Genomic DNA, 27,156 nt, shown 5'->3' with positions numbered 1-27,156 from the left:
CACGCTGTTGATGAAGATATGAGACAAAGACGAAATTCCTGCCGTACTCAGGGAAATTGTCATCGCCACCATCTTCAAGAAAGGAGTCAAAGCAGACTGTGGGAATTACTGAGGAATCTCCCGATTCTCCATTGTCGAGAAGATCATCGCCCGAATCCTCGCTAGCCGCCGTCTCCCTGTCTCTGAAGAAACCATTCCGGAAAGCCATTGTGGCTTTCGCCCCAACAATGGAGCAGTAGACATGGTTTTCACTGCTCGGCAACTTCAGGAGAAATGCAACATCAACCACTCCACATGACCTTCATCGATGTGACTAAGGCTTTTGACTTAGTCAAACCAGAAGTCATTGAGTCGTACAGCGCAGAAAAGGCCCTTTCAGCTCATCGAGTCTGTATCGACAATAACTACCCATAATCTCACGCCATTCCCACTTGTCCCAACACTTGTCCCGTATGCTTGAATGTGATGGTGTTTCAATTGCTCATCCACGTGCTTTTTAAAGTTTGTGAGGTTTCCATCCTCCACTACTTTCCCAGGCTGTGCATTCCAAATTCTCACCACCCTAAGTGAAGATTGTTTTTCTCAAATCCCCTTGGAATCTCCTGCCCCTCACCGTAAAGCTATGCCCCTTGTGATTGACCCCTTAAGCAAGGGGAACAGCTGCTTCCTATTTACCCTGTCCAAACCCCTTATAAATCTTATTTACCTCAATGATAATTGCCTCAGCCTCCTCTGCTCTAAAGAAAACTATCCAGTTTCTCCTTATAGCCAAGATGCTCCATTCCAGGCAACAGACTGGTGAATTTTCTCTGTACTTCCTCCAGTGCAATCATCTCCTCCCTATAGTGAGGTGACTACAACTGTACACAGTACTCCAGCTGTGGCCGCGCCAACGTACTGTGCAGCTCCAACATAACCTCCTTGCTCTTATATTCTATGCCACAGCTGATGCCCATCTAACCAACCCACCTATATCTTTCTGTAACTTACGACCCTCTTCTTCACTGTTAACCACCCTACCAATCTTGGTGTCATCTGTAAACTTACTTATCATTCCCCCTGCGTTCTTGTCTACAAACAACAAGGGACACAGCACTGATCCCTGGACACCGGCCTCCAGTTACTCAAAACAGCCTTCTACCACCACCCGAATACATTTCTAGACATTCGCCCCTCTAAATCGTTTACAATATGACTATTCCAATGTATGTTGGGAAGTGCTATTGAAGACCCTGTCAAAGGCTGGCTGTCCTGAGAAATTCATCAACATCCTCCGACTCCTCCATGACAAGATGTCGGGGACAGTCCTTATCGACAGAAATAAGACCAAGACCTTCTAAGTCAAGCAGGGATGTGTCGTCGCCCCAGCCTTTTCTCCATCTTCATTGTTACCATCCTTCACCTTGTCAAGAGCAAGCTTCACAGTGAAGTGAACATCGTCTACAAGATGGACAGGAAACAGTTCAACCTCAACCGGTTGAAATCCAAGAAGAAACCGAAACTGACATCACTCATGGAGTTTCAGTGTGCGGATAACAACGCCATCTCCATTCTCACAGAATAGAATCTCCATGCCTCACTTGACACCTTTGCAGAACAATACCAAAGAATGGATCTCAGCCTCAACCTCAAGAGGACACAAGCCCTGTACCAAACCGCCCCTGTGCAAGATCTGGTCTCTCCCTCCATCAAGATCAACAGAAAAACCCTACCAAACGTGGAATATTTCCCAAACCTGGGAGCCACCTCTCCTCTAAGGCCGACATCGATGCGGAGATCCAACATTGTATCCAATCCACGAACACCTCCTTTGGACGCCTAGGGACAAGAATCTTTGATGACCGCGACATCAATGCTGACACCAAGATCCTTGTGTACATCATGTAGACGATGTTCACTTCACTGAGAAGCTTGCTATTGACAAGGTGCAGGATGGTGACAATGAAGATGTACAATCCTTGTGTACATTGCGGTCGCCCTCTCATTCTTCTATATGGCTCAGAAACATGGACTACGTACAGATGTCACCTCAAGGCCTTGGAGAGGTACCCTCAATGGATTCTCCTCATCATGTGGGAGGACAGGTGTACTAACCTCAGAGTCCTTGAGGGAACCAAGAGAACCAGAATCGAGGCCATGCTCATCCGAAACCAACTCTTCTGGGCCAGCTATGTGCTTAGGATGTCAGAGTCCAGCTGCCAAAGCACTCCACGTTCCCGCCCCCACCACGGCACTTAGTGCCAAAATGGGGGAATTCTGCCCAATATTCTTTCGTTGCCTTTAACAGCACCCACCCTGAATCAACCTACCCTGCCCTGACCCAATGCTACCTTCCTTGGAAGCTAAAATTCTGACCATAGGCGCAGAAAAAAAAAAAATCTGAGAAAGGGAATGAACATAAGCAATAATGGGTGAAACAAAGTGAGAATTACGATACTACAATTAGTTGAGAATAATTCTTTTTTTTAAATTTAGAGTACCCAATTCATTTTTATTTTTCCCATTAAGGGGCAATTTAGTGTGGCCAATCCACCTAGCCTGCACATCTTTGGGTTGTGGGGGCGAAACCCACGCAAACACGGGGAGAATGTGCAAACTCCACACGGACAGTGACTCAGAGCCGGGATCGAACCTAGGACCTCGGCACCATGAGGCAGCAAGACTAACCCACTCACCACCGTGCTGCTCTAGTTGAGAATAATTCCAACTAATTTGGCTCAACAATGTAATTCACATCTTTTAACTATGTAACTAGTGATTCAGAAAGGTGGAGAACAATAGGGTGTATTCATGTTACTTATTAACTGGGACTGCCCAGATGGAAAACACTATTGTACACCATAATTTCAAACAGTGAGGCAGAGTGCATCAGTAATAGTGAATTATTAACTGGCTTTGAAAGTAAGTTTCAATAAAATAATGGTACACTCTAAAAATCTTGAGAATGTGCCTATTTAGCATTCATTCCGTCAGCGACTACCTGAAACAGTGGATTTAAAGAGGAAGGGTAAGTTAAAACACAATTCCATCTTAGCAGTTAAATATCACAAACATGCTGCCAAACCTAAATGTGAGCAATACAACAGATTGATTTGATTTTGATTTATTGTCACATGTAACGAAGTACAGTGAAAAATATTTTTCTGCGGCCAAGGAACGTACACAGTACGTATATAGTAGACAAAAAAGAATAATCAACAGAGTACATTGTACATCGACAAACAGTGATTGGTTACAGTGCGGAACAAGGGGCCAAACAAAGCAAATACATGAGCAAGAGCAGCATAGGGGGTCATGAATAGTGTTCTTAAAGGTAACAGATCAGTCCTAGGGGGAATCGTTGAGGAGTCTTGTAGCTGTGGGGAAAAGGCTATTCTATGTTTGGATGTGCGGGTTTTCAGACTTCTGTACCTTCTGCCTGATGGAAGGGCCTGGAAGGCAATGCCTAGGTAGGAGGAGTCTCTGATAATGCTGGCTGCCTTCCTGAGGCAGCGGGAGGTGTATACAGAATCAATGTGAGGGTGGCAAGCTTGTGTGATGAGTTGGGCTGAGTTCACCACACTCTGCAGTTTCTTGCGATCTTGAACCGAGCAGGAGATCGAGGAGAAAAAGTAGGAAGAACTTGTTTTTACACAGCACTGTATTTGCATCGCTCGTGATACTGCAAAGCATTTCACACAGTGAAATAATGGACAAGGTTTAACAGGTAATGGGCTTTTTCACACTGCCACCCAAAGAGTTGGGATATTGGGTCCCTTAGCCAGGAGTGATGGCCACTGCTGGGATTACAAGCAGCTCTCATTGTTTGAAGCTCTGGAGCCAGGATGGAGGTAAGTGCCAGGGAGTGCTGCTGTAGGGTCAGGAGGGGAAACCTGAAAGGGGACTGAGTGTTTTTGATGGAGAGGCTTAGAGAGGTGCCAGTGAGAGAGAAACCCAGCTGTTGTAACCCGCATGGGTCTTACGGGGTGGGAATGATTAACACCTTATGGACTTTGCAGAATACAAGCTCCCGCAATAAGGGAACAGGGAACCTCTGGCTATGTACAAATAAGAGTTGACCAGCAAGGCACTGACTAGTAAAGACCCAGTAGAGAGCTACTGGAACTGTATACAATAGTAGTTGTAGGGGTGGCATGTGACGCAGTGGTTAGCACTGGGACTGCGGCGCTGAGGACCCGGGTTCAAATCCCGGCCCTGGGTCACTGTCCGTGTGGAGTTTGCACATTTTCCTCATGCTGCGTGGGTTTCACCCCCACAAACCCAAAGATGTGCAGGTTAGGTGGATTGGCCGCACAAAATTGCCCCTTAATTGGAATTTAAAAAATAATTGGGTACTCTAAATTTATTTTTAAAAATAAAAAACAATAATAGTAGTTGTAAAATGAAGTAAGTTTTTGTTTCTATAAACCTGGTGCAAACTCTTTGCGGCCTTATAAAACCTGCCTTCTCGCCACAGCCTGACAAGGGTAACTTGTGCGGCTTCACCCTCACCCTTGAACTTCTTAACTCATTAATTGAGGACAGTCAGTGGTGGGCAGGAGAGCAGTGGGAAGGCCAAACAACTGGTTGAAGTCCATTAAATTCTGCCCAGCGGCTATTTCTGAATTTCTTCCGAATATTTAAAAAAGGAACACAAATCATTTGCAGAAAGATATTTTACTTGCCACAAGCTTTGAACGACTCCTGATTGTCAGGTTTGTGGATTTCCAGGCTCACTACGAAATGGATTTGTCTGGTAAAGCACAGGTTGCTAAAGAGGGAAAACAAACCTAGACCCAAAGAGGTCTGTGTGAAAGAGTTTGGCCAGATACACTTCAAGCTATAACTAAGGATCATACATTTTAAATTCATTACATAAATTTATTTCTTGTAATGATGGTTGCTGTACAAGTAAAACAGAGAGGATGCACAAAGAAAGAATGAAGTCCATCAGTGACTTTGCATAAGCAACGTTGATGTAAGAGAAAATTATTTGAAGGAATAGTCACCCGTCATATTTATTGGAATAAGAATTTTACTCTTGTGAAACTAAATCTGAAATTCCATCTCCAAACATAAAGATGTTCATACAGATATCATACAGTCACAAGAAACAAGAGCAGGTGTAGGTTCATACAAGCCTGTATATTACAGAAGTGGCACACTTTATTCTGCTATCCTAAAGTAATTTGTTTCTGAGTGGCATGCCGCACCATAGAAACTGTAGGTTAACACCATGTAATTAAAGATCATAAATTTTCCTACTGCATACTCTTGTAATGCCTCTACTGGAATCAACTAAAGTCAAAACCCTCAGGGAAGGAGGCGATAGGAACAAAACACTGACAAAAATTGTTCAGTGGTGTTCACTGGTCATCTTCATGGCACATAGTCGAGACTGTTCATCGAGGACAATATTTGAGCACTTCACAAAAAGCAATTTCATTATCCCCAGCAATGTTGGAATATAATCGGGCAGATCATTTTCATGGCAGCTCTTCCCCTGGTGTCCTGTCTTTGGGTGGGATTATCTAGCCCTTCCCGTCGCTGGGATTGTCCACCCTCGCCGAAAGACAATCGACTTTTGGCTAGGCCGCTGAATCTCTTACAGCCAAGCCTGCCAAGATAGGGCCAGAAAATCCCAGCCTTTGTCACAACCATTATACAGAGATTAATTAGGGGGGAGGACATTCCATAACACCAATTTTAATGAAATGAAAAAGGAAGGTTATAAAGAGACCAACTATTAAACTCGGTGCACGTAAAGCTTCATATAAAGTTATACACAGCTGCACCTGAGTAGTCAAATAATAACTAATTGCTACACAGTGCAATGCTCCTATCATTATAAACATTATAAATATGAATACAACAAAATCAGAGGGATGAGTTAATATTGGCTGGGAATGCAAAATGGGCATTAAGTATTGGCAGCCCACTTTACACTCAGCATTGAAATTGACAAAAAGTGCTGAAGTTGACAAAACAGAGTGCTGATTTTCTATTGTCATTTTATGCTATCGTGCAGGATGAATTTTACCCCCAGAAATGTTCAAACAGCAAAGAAAATGAAGTTTCATCTCAATAAAAAAAAATTCTTGTTTTAATGGCGATGTTATGACAAATAGATATTAATGGCCGAACGATTTATTTCATGATGATGCCTAAGTTGCTGAGACCTTGTAAATGTTGTGTCAAGAAATACAGTCCCAAATCTTCCAGTATCTGAACTGTTAAATTGGGAGATGGCGGACAGGACCTTGTGGACGTCTTGATGCACCCACACATTCTGAAATTAGCTTAAACTTCCAATGTACTGATTTCCACTGCCCGGAACCCTTGACAAATATCTCCGATACTGTGCTCAGTGACAAAGACTCAGTGACATGTGGGACTTACCTGCATACTTACCCATGTAATGCTATGCTGCTTAATACCTGGTCTGAGTGATTAGTCAGTGTAACTGCATACAAGCGCCACAACCGATTCCACCCACCCAAACGCTGCGACCCAACTACTCCCTGCCCTGCCCACCCGACAACCGCAACCATTCAAACATCCAACATCCACTCACTCACACCCATGCACCCAGCATTCACTGACACATTCATCCACTGAAAGGCTTGGAACCTTCAAAAACGTACCCAAGTGTGGCAGCTAATGTTGTTAAAAAAAAAGAATGCCTTCTTTTCGCCCGGCTTCTCCTATGCTCATTGATCTTCTACGGAGATGGGTGGACTGACCCATCATTACTGCAGCCTGGATCAGAAGTCCTGGCTAAAGCTGTGCAAGAATACATGTCGCAAAATTCTTCACTGGCAGTGGCAATGCGTGCAGCATCCAAACTGACTGGAAGATCTGGGCCGCAGTTCGCAAGGATAATTAACACAGGGTAAAATTTTAATAGATATTCAGGAATTCTGCCTGATTTACCATTAAAGAGCTTGCAGAAACCTCCAGAATCTTTTCTCAAGAGATGAAATAGCTGGATAAAGATCCGAACAGAATGGTATATTTTTGGATCTTTTTATTCAGGATACATTTTAGGTTTCAGTGTTTCAGATACTTTTACAGTGAACCCTCACCCTCTACATTATTAACAGTTTACATGTGCCATTGTAACTAGATAATTATGATTGCAAACTAAGGATAACAAACGGAAATGTTTTTTTCGACAATATTAGTTAGTAGTTCTAGCCATGTCACCACAGGATCCTCCTCACAACTTTGAGAAGCTATGGAATGACACAACAGACCTTGGATTTAAACTTTAACTGGCAACCTAATTTATTGAAAAGTAAATCCAAAAAAAGAAAATAATAATTTTTTAAAAATAAAAATTTAGAGTACACAATTCATTTTGTCCAATTAAGGGGCAATTTAGCGTGGCCAATCGACCTACCTTACACATCTTTGGCTTGTGGGGCCGAAACCCGCGCAAACACGGGGAGAATGTGCAAACTCCACACAGACAGTGACCCAGTGCCGGGATCGAACCTGGGACCTCGGTGCCGTGAGGCAACAGGGCTAACCCACTGCGCCACCGTGCTGCCCCAAGAAAATAATAAATGTTCATATTCTCAAAACAAAACCAAATATTAAAATGACCCTCTTTATATATTTCTCTTTATAATCACAGTGGGTACACTCCAGAGGGGGAGCTCATTATAGTGGGACCCAAATGAGGAGAGAGGCACATCTGAGACATGTTAGGAACCTTTTGATGACAGTGCAGGGAGTCAGAAAAGTGAAACCATGATGCCCATTCAGTTGAGACTAATCCCGCAGAGTGGCAGAAATTGATCACCTGGTTTTAACCCCTTGTTCAGTGTGGAAATTCCCCAGTCATAATGGACTCCAGAGCAACTGGGCAAATGGACAAGCTCCAAAAGCCTGTTAGAAATTTGGCAATCGAAAATTCAGTGAAGAAAATCTTCAGGCAGCCCTCAAATAATCTAATTTCCTGAATGAACATGTGCCCTCAGGTCTTAACTTGGACCACGTACAGACGTCATCTCAAAGCCCTGGAGAGGTACCAGCAACGCTATTTGAGACAGATTTGCTGCATCTGTTGGGAAAACGGGTGTACTAACACAGCTTCCTTGAAAGAGCCAATGGCACCAGCATCGAGGCCATTGCCATATCCTGCATGGCGCCTATGGGGTGGGAATGCTTATCTTCCCCGTGCTCCCGAGTACATATCATTTGTGTAAATAAAGCTTTGTTTCTTATTTTACTCTGTGTGGACTCCCCATGTCCTTATTAAAGCCACGATCATCCAAAACCAACTCTTCTGGGCCAGCCACATGCTTAGGATGCCAGAATCCTGGCTGCCAAAGCAAATCATCTTTGTACAGCTCAAGAAAGGTTCCCAAACAAAAGGTGGTCAAAGGAAGCACTTTAAAGACTCCCTGAAGGCTTACCTCAAGAAAAGCAATATAGACACCAATACCTGGGAGACCCTTGCTCAGAAGAGACATACTTGCAGGATCCTCCTGATTGAAGCTACATAATTCTTCGAGAATACCCGACGGCCAGAGGAGGTCCAGAAAAGGAACCCGAGAAAGGTATACCAGTAATCTTGAGTCCAAGGAACAATCCCACCTCCCGGAAACACATTGCAAGTGTGTCATCGGAGATGCAGCTCTCGGATTGGGCTGATCAGCCATGCAAGGACTTACAATACCCATGACCAGTGACACAGAGTATCGTAGGTGGACAATCACACTCGGCAGCGAGTGATCGCCGAAGAAAAAGAAGATTCCCAAGAATGTCGTATTAGAGTGCAGTGAATGAGCCTCCCAGTGTCTAGGCTGAATGGAGTTCCTCCACCCCTCAGCGGGGGAGCTCGCACTCCACGATATATTTACCTGTATCGGAACTCGAATGGAGGCCACAGGGGGCACTGCCAAACAGTTTAACTGCATCTCAGCTTCATCTTCTGCCTCTTCTGGGTCATCCAGATGCAAGGCCCGGCCCCGGGGCTGACGCCTACCTTGACCTGAGTACCTGGAGCACTAGCCCTTCTGCTGCCTGCAGCTACGCCTAGACCGGTGCCCACAGGTTGCATACGGGCTGGAATTTCCTTCAGAGGAGTCCGGGGACATCCCACGCTGGCATGAACAAGGTGAGCTGAATGGCCTCCTGCTGTAACATCTCTGTTAGTTCTAACCAAGGGGAAGATAATCATTCCCACCCCAAAAGACCTGTGCGGGATATGTGCCTCAATCTGACACAGCCAGGAATAAAGATGACATGACCCAGCAAAGCATGTGAACCAAGTTTGTTCCAAAAATATAATTAACATTAAGGTCGATGCATCACTTTGGTATCAGGCACTCCTCCCCCAGCGCCAGCTTGTCCTGAATAAAGACAGACGGATTGAGTGTGAAAAAGATGCTTGCCAGGGCAGATAATAAGGCTGCCAGCTTGTGTGCGTGGTGAGGGGAGTCATGGACGGCATGGGGACACAATCACCTTTGTAGGCGAGGCCAGATGAAGATGTGAGGTGTGGGAGAGAATAAGAGATGATTTCCCTTGAGCTGACAGTGAGTGAGATGTCATTGAATATATTATAGGCTTGTGAGTGAGCTGAGATTGATCAGATGGTTGGCTTACCCTGGTGGTACGGATGAGATCATTCATCCTCTTCCTGCGTTGGGTGGCTGACCTCTTGTGGACTGCGGTGGCACTGATCACTGCTGCCACCACCTCCCAAGCTGGTTTAATTGTTTCCTGGACGTCCTGTGTCCAGGGTGGGAGCTAGAAGACATTGTGGCGGGCCTTGACTACGTCCAGGAGACGCTCCAGTGAGGCATCCCTGAATCTGGGTGCTTCTGCCTTCTTCAATTTCGTGGCCATGTCTTCAGCGGAGCAGTCCTGCATACATGTATTTTAAATATGAAGCCCAGGGAGTGGAAGCAGCGAACTGACGGCAGAGCAGGCAAATCAAAGGCTGCCTGCCAGAGTGCTTCACATGCATGCATATGTACATAATGAGCTGAGGAGCAGGCAATATGGTGCGAAAACCTACCACTGCGGCTGGTGGGTAGAATGCAGTTTTTCATGTCTGCTACCACACTTAGTGTTACTATCCTTCACTTAATTAGAGTGCAGTCAGACTTTCCATTATTTCAATAGGATACTTCGAAAATCACAGCAAAAATACTTCAGCATGACTCACCCTACACATGGGTTGTTCTGGTATTTGGGTCCGGTGTACGAAAATGGTGATGTTGGTTTGTCAACAAATGTTCCAAAGCCCAGGCGAAAGTTGCTGGTGAGCTTTGCCATCTCTCGTGATAACGTTGTACCCAACACACGGATGTTGTCCAAGTCATCTTTCATGGAGAGGGAAAGGTCCATAAGATAGTACAAATCCACAGGATAATCCTCCACCTGCCGCACCTGCATTTGAAATGTGGTCTTTTCATCTATATGTGATAGAAACAATGTTTGTGATGTGAATTTTCATTCTTCGTAGAATCCACAACATTATAAATTAAGGCTCACTGATTTTTTTCTTTTGCCTTTATGTCACTTCTTGCAGCAGAGTAACAAACTCTTATCATGAATTTCCATTTTTTTGCAAAAGAGAAATTAACTTCAGAAAGACTGAAAATATAAACCACTATTCATAAACAACTGGTGTGCCAGGAAATTCAATAATTAGAAATAAAATTGCAGAGTTAAGTAGTAAGGTGAAAAATATTTGCACCCCATCCCAGTATTCTGTTTCCAAAATGCAGGTTAAGTGAAATGAAAATTGCTTATTGTCACAAGTAGGCTTCAAAGTTACTGTGAAAAGCCCCTTGTCGCCACATTCCGGCGCCTGTTCGGGGAGGCTGGTACGGGAATTGAACCGTGCTGCTGGCCTGCCTCTGTCGGCTTTAAAGGCCAGCGATTTAGTCCTGTGCTAAACCAGCCCCTATAAGTGGATTGGCCATGCTAAATTTCCTCTTAGTGTCCAAAGATGTGCCAGTTAGGTGGGGTTATGGGGTTAGGGCTAGAGCGGGGGAATGGTCTTAGGTAGGGTGCTGTTTCAGAGGGTCAGTGCAGACTCGATGGGCCAAATGGCCTCCTTCTGCACTGTAGGAATTCTATTCATCTGAATATTATTAATATTAATGGGTGAGCCATTGCCACTTCAGCAGATGCATTCATTCAGAACTTTAAATATCAAAAGGTGACACAGTGCTCTCATTAAAATTGAAGTACAGCTGATGACACCAATGTATGGCGAGTAACTTGTTAATATTTGATCTCAGCCACAACATATGGAAAGCTCTCAATTTTGACAGCGGTGAGTACAGTGGCCAGGTCACAGCACCACTTCTTCCTCCCACAAGTCGCGAAAGAGGCGCTATTAGGTAATTTGGACATGCTGAATTCTCTCTCTGTGTACCCAAACAGGTGCCGGAATGTGACAACTAAGGCCTTTCCACAGTAAATTCATTGTAGTGTTAATATAAGCCTACTTGTGACAATAAAGATGATTATTATTATTATTAAATAATTCACATTAAATCGTAACTTTATTGTATAAATGTAGTTAACTATCATTTCAAGGTTTTAAAATTAGACCAATGTGACAGAATTTGTTATATTTTTATTTACTGAATGAGATCTGGTCGATACAAAATTGAATGGCAATATTGAAAAAATATATATCCTTCAGGGTCTGTGGCGTGGACCCACTGGAGATATTCACGTACATCCTTATGGACCCATTGCACTTCCACACATTTGATGTAATGACCAACACTGCAAGACCAGACTATGTTCCACACCCAGCTCAAAGAATGCCACAATTGACTCCACTCTGGGAACTGAATTAACATCAGGATAAGTGCACTCGTTCATGGGATGTGGACATTGCTGGCAAGACCCCCACTTATTGCCCATCCCTAATTGCCCTTGAGAAAGTTGTGGTCAGCTACCTTCTTGAACCGTCGTAATCCATTTGATTATAATTACACCCAGTGTGGTTGGGGAAAAAGCAAACAGCAGTATTTGGCTAGTCCATTACAAGAGAGTCTCATCAATGTTTACTGAAAATTGTGACAGATATTATTCCGTGTTTCTGTTTTTTTTAATGTATCGTATTTTTTAAAACGTTGACTGTTGATGACATTCAGAAAGAATACTGAACAAAACTCAATCAAATTTGAACTGTTGAAATCGAACAGTATTTGGATCATTCAATTAGCTGATCAATACCTAGAAGGTTACAAGAGTTGGCCAGGAGTTGGGAATTCAGCGGAGTGTAACTCATCTCCTGACTCCCCAGAGCCTGTCCACCATCAGGGCGGGTTTAGCTCAATGGGCTAAACAGCTGTTTGTGATGCAGACAAGGCCAGCAGCATGGGTTCAATTCCTGTACCAGCTTACCCGAACAGGCACTGGAATGTGGCGACTACGGGCTTTTCACAGTAACTTCATGCTTGTGACAATAAAACGTTATTATTATTATTATTATTAAAAAGCACATGTCAGGAGTGTCATGGAATGCCCCCCACTTTCTTTTTGGATGAGTTATTTAATTCATTATTAGCAGTAGTAGCAGTAAGTAGTCCCGTTTTTTTCTTATGTCTGACATGTAGTTAAGACAAGTTTCTGTATTACAAGCGCTGAGGCCTGAGACCATGAACGCACTTGACAGGATCACTCCAATGCAAAAGTCTGAAAAATATTTAAAGCAGGAAGGCTCCCATGATACTACTTCAAGCTCGGAATGTCACTCTATTTCTACAGCACACTTAAAAAGATAAACATTTCCAACTTCCACCCCCTATTCCTCCCACAGAAAAATACGTATGAGCCATGAGCAGCTAACAGCTTTCAATATTTCTATTTTGTTATGGAGCTTAGGGCCGGGTTTTCCTGATTCCCTGCATGGCATGTTTTCCCATGGCAGATGCAGCAGGCTATTGGCCACCAGTGGGATTTTATGGTCCTACCAAAGTCTATGGGCATTTGTGTCGGCTCGACCACCCCGATGCAGCGGAACCCGCCACCAGGAGTCAATGGCGATGGGACCAGAAGATCCCACCAGCGCGAGGGGCCAGAAAATCCTGCACTAGGTCTCATGTAACAGTCACAAAAATGTACTTTCCAACAAGCCATTGGGAGAGGGCTGGAATAGAACTGAATCTTTGGCTGATAAAATATATCTATTTTACACAGCCTCCAAATCCAGAGTTTACCACATCAGTATGCGGATTCAAGGGTTACAATTATGAGGTTTTTAAGATTGTTTTGCTTTTGGACTGTGTAATACCATAAGAAATGGGAACAGGAGTAGACCGCTCGGCCCCTCCAGCCTGCTCCGCCATTCAATAAGGTCCTGGCTGATCCGACATTCCTCATGTTCACTTTCCTGCCCTTTCTCTGTAACCTTTGATTCCCTTACTAATCAATAACTCAGCTTTCAATATACATAAGGATTCTGTCCTGACAGCTCTCTGTGGCAAAAAGTTCCAAAGACTCAACACCCTCTGAGAATCAATTCCCCTGCATCTCAGTCTTAAATTGGCATCCCTATATTCTGAGAATATGCTCTCTGGTCCTCGACTCTCCCATGAGGGGAAACATCCTCTCAGCATTTACTCTGTCAAGCCCCTTAAGAATCCTATATGTTTCAACAAGATCACCTCTGATTCTTCTAAATTTGAATGAGTAGAGTCCCAACCTGTTCCTTTGCTCATAAGACAAACTCTCTATACCAAGGATCATCCTAGTGAACCTTCTCTGAACCGCCTCCAATGAAATAATACCTTTCCTTAAATAAGGGGACTAAAACTGCTCACATTATTCCAGATGTGGTCTCACCAGTACCTTGTACAGTTGCAGCAAGACTTCCCTACTCATATACTCCAACCCCCTTGAAATAAGGGTCAATATTCCATTAGCCTTCATGATTACTTGCTATCTTTAATTCAGCGTAAAAAAAATTGAAGGGAATCATGTGATCTTTTCCAAGTGGTTATTAAAGATTAAAGAGGGATCTGGGTTGATGGCGGCAGCATCTGTGTTTACTAAGGTTAGTCTGCTCGTCTCCAAAGTCCCAGAATGTCGGGTTGTAAATAGCATTGCTTAAAACGGTTCATTTACTTCCAAGGTGAAAGAGTTGGTGCTCATGGATAGCTGGACAGCATTATTTTAAATATAAATTTAGAGTATCCAATTCTTTTCTTTTCAATTAAGGTACAATTTAGCTTGGCCAATTCACATACCCTGCACAACTTTTTGGGTTGTGGGTGTGAGACCCACGCAGACACCGGGAGAATATGCAAACTCCACATGGACAGTGACCTGGAGATGGGATCGAACCCGGGTCCTCAGTGCCGTGAGGCGGTAATGCTAACCACTGCACCACCGTGCCTCCTACTGGTCAGCATTTTGTCCTGGATAGAAAAGCCCATGTGATTCACATCACCATGGAGATAAGCTTTGAGAGGCGAAGTCCCTGAAACTCACTGACACGGACAGTCTGCCAGGATCTGGGAGAGAGAGAAAACAACCAGAGGCTGAAATTCAATATGGTTCATCTTGAAGGAATGCAGGAGCGAGCTCAAGTTCAGATTGGCGAGACCAAAATCGTGAGGATTTTAAAACAGGCTCCAAGATTTTACCAGCTTGATAGTGACAGTTCCCAGGTTAAAACTTACCAGGGTGGGAATCGAAAAGAACAGAAGTAATCACCCCAAAGCTAAGAATCACTTTAGACTGATTATGGGAGAATTGAATGTTTGCTTAATGGACAGTATAAAGAAAACCTAAGAACTGGGGGAGGGATTTTCCGGTATCCGGCGGGCGGTCCGCACCGGCGCCAAAGAGTGGCGTGAACCACTCCGGCATCGGGCCGCCCAGAATGTGCGGAATCCTCCTCACCTTCGGGGGCTAGGCCGGCGCTGGAGTGACTGCCGCCATGCCAACCGGCGCCGAAGGGCCTTAGCTGGCCAGCACGAGTTGGCGCATGCGGAGGAGCGCCAGTATAGAACATAGAACATTACAACATGTTCCCAGAACCGCTGCCGTGATCCCTGCGTATGCGCAGTGGGTTTCTTCTTCGCGAATGCCATGGCGGAGCTTTACAGCGGCCGGCGCGGGGGGAAAGAGTGCCTCCATGGCACAGGCCTGCCCGCAGATCGGTGGGCCCCGATCGCGATCCAGGCCACCGTTGCCCCCCCGCACCACCCCCCTCCCCCTCCGGGGCCAGATCCCCCCGCGCCCCCCCCCCGCCCCCCGGAGGACTCCGCAGGGCGCCCGCAGAGCCAGGTCCCGCCAGTACAAACCTTGTGTAATTTACGCCAGCGGGACTGGCCAAAAACGGGCGGCCGCTCGGCCCATCACGGAGCAGAGAATCGCCGGTGGGGGGGGGGGGGGGGCGCGGGGGGGGGGCGCTGGCAACGGGATTCACGTCGCCCCCCGTCGATTCGCCGGCCCGGCAGGTGGTCTGAGAATCCCGCCCTGGGTTTTTCAGTTGTGTTAAAAGCAAAAGGGGAAAGTTCTATCCCGCAGTTTAAAATATGAATGGTCTATTTATTACTATAAATAAATCACATTTTTAAAACCCCTATCGCACCTTTCAACTTATTTTTGTGAATACAATATATGTTGCGTTTGACCATAGAAATGCTGTGCTTCGTGTTTCAATGTGGCAGGCATGAGCATTTTAAATATATATCTGTTTAGCCAAAAGTGCCTTTAGCCCTTTTATTACTGTAAAAAAGTTAAAATATGAAATCTTGTCATGCCATCCTTTTAGCTTTCAACTGGATCTTTGAATTTATTTTTCTCAAAAGGAGAATGTAACACTTTACCTGGTCTTAGCTTCAGAGAAATCTTTTGAGGTGTGAGTTGAATGACATTTGATTGTGATGATCCGGATCCCTTATTGCTCAATGGGAAGTTTCTTTGTATCAGTATACTGCTTTGAGGACTCTCTATAAACTGAATTTTGCATCCTCTTTTAATCAAGCTTTCCTTAAAGTCACATCTTGAAGAGATGCTTCCCTTGTTGCCAAATTCCTTAAAGATAAAAAGTGGTAAGAAAATAAGAAAACTAAATTAATTGCAATAGACACAGGGAGACAGATACAAATTACTCTGCAAAGAAAATATGAGTTAGAGGAGACAACTCAATCATTGATTTTGCGAAGCCATCTTTGGACTATTAAAGCTTTTCTAATATTAGTTTTTCTTTTTGTTCAGTATATCCTTCATGTGCACTTTTCAAATTACTTCTAACTCCTTAAAAGTCAGTATCGTTATTCCAGTAGAATTTTTTGCTTCAAATTTTAAATGGCACAGAAATACAGTAATGAAAATGAATTGTCCTTTCACAGGTGCAACCTCATAGGCAATTATTGAAAGCCTTTTTTCGGTCTACTGAACTTTCCTGCATGTGTGAAGCAAAGTGAGATATCAGATAGTACTACTGTGCAGGGATAAAAACTGAGTTATAGCTATACAAGAAGGTCTCAAGGACAGAGAGCCATAACAACTGGCACAGTGAATCTGAATAGCGTGAAAAATGCATGATTACTAAAACAGCCATTGTTGCTGCAGTCTACTCTGCGGGAGTGAACTCTTTTCAGATTAGCTACTGTAATCAACTGGAGTGCTATACCCACGTTTAGGTGCAAGGTTGTCCTGCTACAACTATAAACAAAAACACAGTAGACAAATAATATCACTCTGTAGTTCTATAATAACTATTTTAAAAATGATGCCAATACAATACAAAGGGTGGTAGCTGCTACTTATTACTGTAGCATTAAAATAAATCACATTTTTAAAATCCCTGTCACCCCTTTCGACGTTTTTTGTGAATACCATATATGTTGCATTTGACCATAGAAATGCTGTGGTTAGTGTTTCAGTGTGGCAGGCCCATTGAGTATGCACCGACCCTCTAAAAGGGCACCTGACCTAGGTCCAATCCCCCACACTATCCCCGTATTGCCAGCTCACCTTTGGACACTAAGGGGCAATTTAGCATGGCCAATCGTCCCAACTTGCACATCTTTGGACTGCCAGCGATGAAACCGGGGCACCTGGAGAAAACCCACAAAGACAAACGCGCAAACTCCACACAGTCACCCGAGGTCGGAATTGGACCCGGATATTTAGCGCTGAGGCAGTGCTAACCACTGTGGCACCATGCTACCCTCTGGAATGGTGCATAACTGTAAACATGCAAACCATTATTTTTTTTTAAATATTCATTATAATGTTATCTATCGATGCAGAAAATCGGATTTCATAAATGACACTCCTTCGCCTCATTCCAGGTCAAGCAGATGTGATACAAATTTGCTTGCCTCCTCATTTACCTAACTTCGACTGATACAACTTCCATCCACACTTTCATTAACTAAAAGATGGATCTTTTCAGCATTCTACTTGTGGGCCTCCCAAATTCCACACAAACTCCTAATTGTTCAAACCTCCTCCCACTCTGTCTACTCCTGTTCATGACATCATCTACTGCTTTGCTATTTTCATCCTCATTACAAATTCCTCCAGGATGTCAACCCACCCAACCAGCCTCCTTAAGTTATATATATTACCAAGTCCTCTGTTTTCCCATCTCCAGCCTCTTTTGCACCCCTTATTGTTGTCATGGGAATGGGGCAAATGCCTGTTTTGCATTCCACTGAGTTTACCCATCATTGATTTTAGATGGAGTAAAATGGATATGATCTAACCCTGCCCATTCTTACCGAGGTTAGGTTAAAATTAGATGCTAATGTTCACCCATTTTCCCCTTTCTGAAGTAACTTGGGATGTTTTACAAATGTTAAAAGCACTTCAAAAATACAAGTTGTGGATAAAATTCTAACGCCGATTTAAAAGTTTCTGGTTGTGGTTTTCTGTTTCCTTCCCTACCAGGCGACAAATTTCTACTCGATCACTTTAATGGGCAGAAAACTGTCAGGAAGCGAAGCGGGAACCCCAGCACATTTGTACTGGGCAAAAAATCTACTTTAAAGTCAATATAATTGACAACTGAATAAAACCAATCATGAGATGAACAGGAAGGTGCATTTTAGTTTGAAGTATATTGTTGAAATAACATTAGTAATTTATAACACCGGAATACAAATCAGAATCAATCTTGGCATGGATAGATTTGACAGTACATCCAACTGTTCTAAAATCAGAGGTAACTGCTCGTCTAAATCCAACAGTGAAAAATGTAATTTACCCCCAAATCATATGAAACCCTTCAATATGTAAATAATGTACCATGTACACAAAATAGATGAACACATAAAAATGTATAACTAATTTATGCACAAATCAATACCGACAGGTAATTCAAATTAAGTGCAAAAATCATGTTAACTGTCCTTCCACTTATGTCACATCATCTTAAACACACAATTATCATGAAACAATAAAATTATTATTACACCAGTGTCTGTTAAACCTGTAAATGTAGACCTTTATAAATAAACATACAGGCAATACAGTAACAAATAGCTGGCAGCGAGGCTATGTTTCAAATTTAAAGCTCTCCTTTTGTTCATAAAGCACCATCGTATTGCTTCTGTGGTTTTCAGCAGCCTCAAAACTTCTTTATTGAATTAAAGTCTTTATAACTCACTGCCAGCTATCGATAATCCCAGATTAACTCTGAAAAGTTTTAAATACTAATATTGGCCTGCGCTCTGATTAGCCTTCAGCTAAAGAGTCCCTTCTATGAACTTGGCTTCTGTCAAAGAATTAAAAGGTCACATCTATTCCAAACATCAAGTATAAACTTGCAAAAAATCTTAGTTTTGACCTCATCTGTTTTCTTGGGAGAACAAAACCACAGACAAATATTTTTATTCTTTCAAAGTGGTGACTCAGACTTGTTTTCAATTCAATGAATAGCATATTATGTGGAGGCACACAGATCGTCCACCCCTCCACAGAAGCGAAGTTGGCATGGGGCCTACCAGTTCCACTCCAGCCTACCGCGCAGCCATTATGTGCTGTGGGCAGGTTGAACTGAGGCAGTTTGGGATTTCTACCCCTCACTGGGGCAGAGGTCCCACCATCAGGAGTTGGCAGCCAATCAGATTGGGGGCAGTCCTGGTAGCGCCAGGAGTGCATTACTGGGCACCGTCTGTACTGCAACTAGGAACAAGAAGAGTTGAATTGGGCCCTATTTATTTAAACATGTTGAGCAGATAGCTGATTTTGGCGACTCCCAATAGGAGTGGAGAAAGGAAGGTGGTGGGGTGCGCACCCACCCTATTTTATGTGTCCCACTGCTGAAAACATGCCCAGCATATCTCAACTCTAAGAGTATTGTGTAATACCAAATGATCAAACTAATTAATTGAACATTATTGTTCCTTCTAAGTAACATCTGGAGATAGAGGTCATTGAAGCTTTGTTTAAAGCTCTAAGTTAATAAGTGGTTACTACATCCATTACATTCCTGTTGAACATTAATGCAGACTCAGAAATTCATTTGTGGAAAAATCGGTGTATCATTCATTACAATCTATCACAAACCAAAAGTAGAAATTTAACTAAGGTAAACTTTGAAGGGATGAGAAATAAACTGATCACAGCAAACCTGGCTGAGCTGTAAACTGACAGGGGAATAGTAGAAAGTATTTAAAGAATCAAACAAAGTACATGGTCCTATAAAGCAAAGGCTCTTAATCTAGCAGATTCAGAGAGTTATAAAAATTAACAAAGGGATGCAAAGGAAGTAATAGGAGGACAAAAATAAATATGAAATAATCTGCAAGGGATATTTTAAAGTTAATTGCACAAGCTTTTTAAAATGTTTTTTAAAATGGATACAATTAAAATGAAAGCTATAATTTTTAATAAGAAAATAACAGACTTGCTAAGTGAACACTTTGTATTCACTTTCACAATAGAGGAACAGAACAAAATCAGGAGCACAGTGGAGCCTAAAAATAGATCAAATGAAGGACATTACTGGATTGAGTACAAGTTTTTTTAAATGGTAATGGAAAAAATAATGGATCTTACGAGAGAAATATCTGTAATCAAACGGTTTCTGTCCCAAGATTTTAAAGGAAGTAGGCAAAGGAAATTAACTTTCACATGACCCCACGAAAGAGACTATTAACAAAAATGACATTGCATGATACTGGAGATAATCTTATGATATGAGTAGCAATTGGATATGAGTAGCAATTGGATGATAGGCAGAAGACCTTAAGAATAAAGAGAATGTTCTATGATTCATGGGCTATGGCATGGTGTTTCTCAAGGACCTGTACTGAGCTCTCAACTTTTCACCACAGATCAATCAACTGTAAACAAAAATAATAACTTTCATCTTATAGCATCTCTAATATGGTAAAATGTCCCATGGTGTTTCACAGGAACAATATCAAACAAATTTGACAGTCACTTAGGGAGGTACCAAGGCCAAAAGCTTGATCAAAAAGATAATGTCATCAGCAGTGTTTTAAAGGAGGAGAAAGATGTAAAGATGCAGAGGGGTTCAGGGAAGGGATTCAGAGCTTAGGGACTAGACAGCCGATGGCATGGCCACCAATGGTGGAGTCATTAAAAACATGGTTGTGCAAGAGGCCAAAATTGGAGGACTGCACAGATCTTGAAGAGCTGGAGAATATTATATAGAAATGGAGGAGAAAGGCAATGTCGGGATTTGAAAACAAGGGTGACAATTTTGAAATGAAGGTTTTGCCATCCAGAGGCCAAGATAGATCAGTAAGCACAGGGTGGTGGGTATTGGTACAATTTAGGAGACAGGCAGCAGAGATTTGACCTCAAACGTATATTGGGTTACAGATGGGATATGGGCCATGCAAGCATTAGAATAGTACGGTCTAAAAACATGGATGGTGGTTTCAGCAGAAGATGAGCTAATTGCCCTGGAGTCACGCAATGATATGGAGGTGGAATTAGACCGTCATGGTGATGGAGCAGGTATGTGATTTGGAAGATAATTTGGGAGTCAGGTATGATCACAAAGTTGCAAACAGCCTGGTTCAACATCAGAAATTTGTTATGGAGAACAATGCTAGGGAACAGAGCTTATGGCAGGAAATGAATGATGGCACGATAGCACAGGGGTTAGCACTGTTGCTTCACAGCACCAGGTCCCAGGTTCGATTCCTGGCTTGGGTCACTGTCTGTGTGGAGTATGCACGTTTTCCCTATGTCTGCATGTTTCTTCCCACAAGTCCCGAAAGACGTACTTGTTAGGTGAATTGGACATTCTGAATTCTCCCCGTGTACCCGGACAGGCACCGGAATGTGTCGACTACAGACTTTACACAGTAACTTCATTGCAGTGTTAATGTAAGCCTACTTGTGACACTAATAAAGATTATTATTATTAGTAGCAGTAATAGTATGAAGACAATGCCTACAGTTTTCCCACTATTTCAATTGGAAGAAATTTCTGCGCATCCAGTACTGGATTTCAGGGAAGCAATCTGACAAACCCAGAGAACAACAAAGAACAAAGAAATGTACAGCACAGGGACAGGCCCTTCGGCCCTCCAAGCCCGTGCCGACGATGCTGCCCGACTAAACTACAATCTTCTACACTTCCTGGGTCCGTATACCTCTATTCCCATCCTATTCATGTATTTGTCAAGATGCCCCTTAAATGTCACTATCGTCCCTGCTTCCACCACCTCCTCCGGTAGCGAGTACCAGGCAACCACTACCCTCTGTGTAAAAAAACTTGCCTCGTACATCTACTCTAAACCTTGCCCCTTTCACCTTAAACCTATGCCCCCTAGTAATTGACCCCTCTAACCCGGGGAAAAGCCTCTGACTATCCACTCTGTCTATGCCCCTCATATCTTTGTAGACCTCTATCAGGTCGCCCCTCAACCTCCTTCGTTCCAGTGAGAACAAACCGAGTTTATTCAACCGCTCCTCATAGCTAATGCCCTCCATACCAGGCAACACTCTGGTAAATCTCTTCTGCACCCTCTCTAAAGCCTCCACATCCTTCTGGTAGTGTGGCGACCAGAATTGAACACTATACTCCAAGTGTGGCCTATCTAAGGTTCTATACAGCTGCAACATGACTTGCCAATTCTTATACTCAATGCCCCAGCCAATGAAGGCAAGCATGCCGTATGCCTTCTTGACTACCTTCTCCACCTGTGTTGCCCCTTTCAGTGACCTGTGGACCTGTACTCCTAGATCTCTCTGACTTTCAATACTCTTGAGGGTTCTACCATTCACTGTATATTCCCTACCTGCATTAGACCTTCCAAAATGCATTACCTCACATTTGTCCGGATTAAACTCCATCTGCCATCTCTCTGCCCAAGTCTCCAAACAATCTAAATCCTGCTGTATCCTCTGACAGTCCTCATCGCTATCCGCAATTCCACCAACCTTTGTGTCGTCTGCAAACTTACTAATCAGACCAGTTACATTTTCCTCCAAATCATTTATATCTACTACAAACAGCAAAGGTCCCAGCACTGATCCCTGTGGAACACCACTGGTCACAGCCCTCCAATTAGAAAAGCATCCTTCCATTGCTACTCTCTGCCTTCTATGACCTAGCCAGTTCTGAATCCACCTTGCCAGCTCACCCCTGATCCCGTGTGACTTCACCTTTTGTACTAGTCTACCACGAGGGACCTTGTCAAAGGCCTTACTGAAGTCCATATAGACAACATCCACTGCCCTACCTGCATCAATCATCTTTGTGACCTCCTCGAACTCTATCAAGTTAGTGAGACACGACCTCCCCTTCACAAAACCATGCTGCCTCTCACTAATACGTCCATTTGCTTCCAAATGGGAGTAGATCCTGTCTCAAAGAATTCTCTCCAGTAATTTCCCTACCACTCAAGTAAGGCTCACCGGCCTGTAGTTCCCTGGATTATCCTTGCTACCGTTCTTAAACAGAGGAACAACATTGGCTATTCTTCAGTCCTCCGGGACATCACCTGAAGACAGTGAGGCTCCAAAGATTTCTGTCAAGGCCTCAGCAATTTCCTCTCCAGCCTCCTTCAGTATTCTGGGGTAGATCCCATCAGGCCCTGGGGACCTATCTACCTTAATATTTTTTAAAACGCCCAACACCTCGTAGGGAGAGTAGGGTGTCAAGAGAAATGGTGGTGAAGAAGAGCTGGGTGTCATTAGCATATGAATGGAACCTGATGTCTTTTGAGATGGCGGAATGTAGATGAGAAATATGGGACAGCCACAGATTGCTTTGGGACACCAGAGGCAATGGAGTGGGAGTGGGAAGAGAAGCCATTGCAGGTAATTCTCTGGCCACAGCTGGATGTATAAGAACCAGGGTAGGGCAATCTGACCCAGCTGGACGCAGGAGGAGAGGCACTGGAGGAGGATGATATGGTCAGCCTTGTAAAAGGCTTGAAAAATTAAGAGGGAATATTTACCATGGTCAGCCTCACACAGGATGTCATTTCTAACATTGATAAAGGTCATGCCAGTACTGTGGCAGGAACAGAAACTTGACTGGAGGGATTCAAAATGAAGTTGCAGGAAAGATGAGCAGTGGGTTTAAGAAGCCTGTTTGTTGAGAAAGAAGAGCTGTGAAGGAAGGAATTGAGTGATATGCACAGATTTGCAGGTGACACTAAGTTAGAAAAAACATTAAATTAAATGAAAATCGCTTATTGTCACAGGTAGGCTTCAAATGAAGTTACTGTGAAAAGCCCCTAGTTGCCACATTTCGGTGCCTGTTCGGGGAGCGAGTGGATGGGGAAGGGGGGCCAGAGTGAACAAAGCTTTGACAGATTGAGTTCAAAGTTGTGGATGTGTGAAATCATCCACTTCAGATCCAAAGAATACAAATCAGAACATTTTCTAAATGGAGAGAAACTAAAAGCTGCAGAGGAACAAAGGGATTTAGGTGCCAATGTATACAAATCACTAAAGGTTCATCACAAGTACAAAAAGGGCATTGCCAGTAAGGCCATTGGAATTTTAGCCTTAATCCCAAGGGGTTTAGAATTGAACAGTTAGGAAGTGATCGTTCAATTGGATAGAACTTTGCTCAGACCCTAGTTAGAGCAGTAATACATCAGGGTTGGCTAGCAGAACAAGAGGACATTATCTTATCGATCAAGTTTAGCCATTCAAGAATGAAATAGGAAGCACATTTTCAAAGCAGTAGTAGGGGAAATCTGGAACTCATTCCCATGAATGGCTCTGAATGCTGGGTCAATCGAAATTTTCAAGACTGACACTAATAGATCTTTATTGGACACTGGTTTTAAGGGACATGATACAAAGGTAGGTAAATGGATTTGAAGTACACGGCATCCTTGACTTAAATGAACAACAAATCAGCCTCAAGATACCAAATTACCACCTCCTCTCCCTATGTTCCTAAATGGTATAAACAGTAGACACCTACAGGTTTTGACTGAGCTCCTGAAAATATTTAGTTTGATTCAGTTCAAAGAGGACACAATCCATTGAGTCTCTACGGTGCAGGAGGCCATTCAGCCCATCGAGTCTGCAATGACCCTCTGAAAGAGCACCCTACCTCGGCCCACTTCCCTGCTCTATTCCCATAACCCCACCTAACTGGCACATCTTTGGACTGTGGGAGAAAACCGAGGCACCCAGAAGTAACCCACACACACGGGAAGAACGTTCAAACTCCACACAACCACCCAAGGCCGAAATTGAACCTGGGTCCCTGGCAATATGAGACAACAGTGGTAACCACTGTGCCACCATGCCATCATTGAACTGCCCATTCTTAGACCTCACTGAATATCAGAAGCTTCACGAGGTACGACTCTGAAAATATAAAGACATCAACTGAATCACCAGCATTTCACACACAATGGTGACATGAGTAGCTTCACACCAACACATTCAGAAAGAACTCCTCTGTCACCACAAGGATGTGTGGACACAAGAGCTGAGGAGTCCAGTGGTCAGTTTCATAGCCAGCCATGATTTGAGAACCAAAACAGAAAATACTGGGCAATCTCAGTAGGTCTGATACCATTTGTGGAGAGAGAAGGGAGCTAATGTTTTAAGTCTGGGTGACTCTTTGTCAAAGTCATCCAGACTCGAAACATTAGCTCCCTTCTGGCTGCACAGATGCTGTCAGACCTGCTGAGTTTGCCCAATATTTTCCACTTTTGTTTCAGATTCCAGCATCCGCAATAACTTTCTTTGAGAATTTATATTTGAGAACTGGCTGTTTCTTGCAAGTCAATTCTAACACTTCACTATTAACATCACACATTGAAAGCCTGGAGCTATTATTTCCACATCCTCACTTTATTAAACACACACATATTTGAAATTCCATCCTCGGCAGATGCTGCAAACAAATGTCATGGTCAGGACACAGGTGGCTGAAGTCTACATTATAGACAAATGGGAGTCAAGATGAAATGCGATACTTAAATAAAATTGTGAGTATTTGGACTAGATTGTGGAGTTGTAATGCATTTCCCATTTGAAAGTCATATATTCACCATTTGAAAGTCATACATTCCCTCGTTATTATGTTTCAAATGCAAATACATTCTTAAATATGTATTTATAACGAGAACTCGTCTGCTGCAATTACACCTCCCTGCCAGAGGCAATGGTGCAGTGCCTCCTCTAGGAAGAAGTGCATTGAACATTTTACATTTGCGCTTCCATTATAACAGGAGAAGTTGACTGTAAATGCCTATACATGTATAATTGGTTTAGATTATATATGGTATTCCATTGCCAGGATATGACTCAGTAACCGAATTTTGCTATCACCATTACTAATCATTAGTCCCCCTCCCACTATTATCCTGTACACATCAGAGCTCTGCAGGCTGTATTTTTTGTTGTTTGTTTGTATTTTTCCAAAGGTTGGGTACCACTGTAAACCTGAATTAACAACGGCAAAGCCAAATGAATCACTGGGATAACAACCTCCATTCTGTATTCAGCAGTAAAAATGGAGGATACAAAGGAAAACCTTTCGTGAATTGATAAGTTTGTGAGTTTATAACAAATCTGAGCAGCCTACCTCTTTAACACACCAGCCACAGTCGGGATGAATAAGCAAACACTCTTCGCAGGAGGTAGCACGTCCACTTGTACACACATTGAGACCTTGGACACAAACAGAACAATTTGTCACTCTCCTGTCCGCAATCATCGGGCAAAGACGACCCCTTTCCGCACCTTCAGGTCATGTTCGTGCTGAGGCTCCAAAGAGTCAATGGTGCATGTCAAATCATTCCACAAATACGAAGCATCAGCAACAATGCACAATGCTGAGATCTATCACCAGTATTTACTACCACCGAGCGAAATACTTCAAACGTCGCTTAAAGTAACTTACCGACAACATGTTGTTGCATCAATAGATAAAACACTGGAGAAGATAAAAACAAATAATTTAAGCTCCTTTTCTTGAACATGGCTTTTTGCAACTCTGTTGACCGTGTTGATTCAAAACATGTCTTTTATTTTTGGTGTGTGTCCCCCCCCCTCCCCCGATCCGATCAGCGCCGCAGTCAGCAACCAAAAAACACACTCGCAAGTTTGGCTGCGACGATCACAAAGTCAGATTTTCGGCGCAGACATTTCGAGGCGTCGCGTCTCCCAAACTTTTCTGTGTGGTCCCGGGTCTGGGAAACTCATGCTGACATGGGGCCCGGGTCGGAGGGTCCCGGGGGGGGGGGGGGGGGGGGATGCCCGATGTCAACAACTCCCAGCACCAGCGTCCCACTGCAAATCACCAACTTCGCATCGGCTCCTGCTTTTCTTTCCGTCTCTCTGTCTGTCTCCTTGCTCGCTCCCAGATTTCAGTCGGGGTGGTGCTTCATCCACCTTGTCTCCTCACCCTAGGCGCGCAGCCAGCCGCCTCTGCCGTCTCCCCCTGACCCGCAGCGCCGGCAGCGACACTTTTGTTGCCGTTCAGTCCGCGCGAGCTCCGAGCCCGAGCCCGCCTCCCCCGCCGCGCCGTCCAATCACCTCTCCGGCTGCCGCCCTCCCCCTTAACCCTTTCACCTCCGCAGCTCCTTCCACTTGAAAAGCCGCCCGCTTCCCCTCGCCCGCTTTGTGCCACCCGCTCCCCCTCGCCCACTTTGTGCCGCCCGCTTCCCCTCACCCACTTTGTGCTGCCCGCTTCCCCTCGCCCGCTTTGTGCTGCCCGCTTCCCCTCGCCCGCTTTGTGTCACCCGATCCCCCTCGCCCGCT

At 43.8% G+C, this 27,156-nt stretch overlaps 1 protein-coding gene across 1 annotated transcript in view; it reads right to left on the bottom strand.

The window, feature by feature from the left end:
• The window catches only part of itgb5 (integrin, beta 5), a 210,649-nt gene extending 183,763 nt beyond the window's left edge, over positions 1-26,886 (bottom strand). The window contains exons 1-4 of the mRNA XM_072473441.1: positions 26,297-26,886; positions 25,979-26,064; positions 15,804-16,011; positions 10,163-10,412 (exon numbers count right to left, since the gene is read on the bottom strand). Of these exons, the coding sequence (XP_072329542.1) occupies positions 10,163-10,412; positions 15,804-16,011; positions 25,979-26,064; positions 26,297-26,375 (623 nt within the window). The 5' untranslated portion in view covers positions 26,376-26,886. The remainder of the gene's footprint in view (positions 1-10,162; positions 10,413-15,803; positions 16,012-25,978; positions 26,065-26,296) is intronic.
• Positions 26,887-27,156: the final 270 nt, after the last annotated feature.

This window comes from Scyliorhinus torazame, chromosome 2 (assembly GCF_047496885.1).
Source record: "Scyliorhinus torazame isolate Kashiwa2021f chromosome 2, sScyTor2.1, whole genome shotgun sequence".
NCBI lineage: Eukaryota > Metazoa > Chordata > Chondrichthyes > Carcharhiniformes > Scyliorhinidae > Scyliorhinus > Scyliorhinus torazame.
The sequence above is the reverse complement of the archived record's forward strand: the minus strand, read 5'-3'. Positions and strand labels throughout refer to the sequence as shown.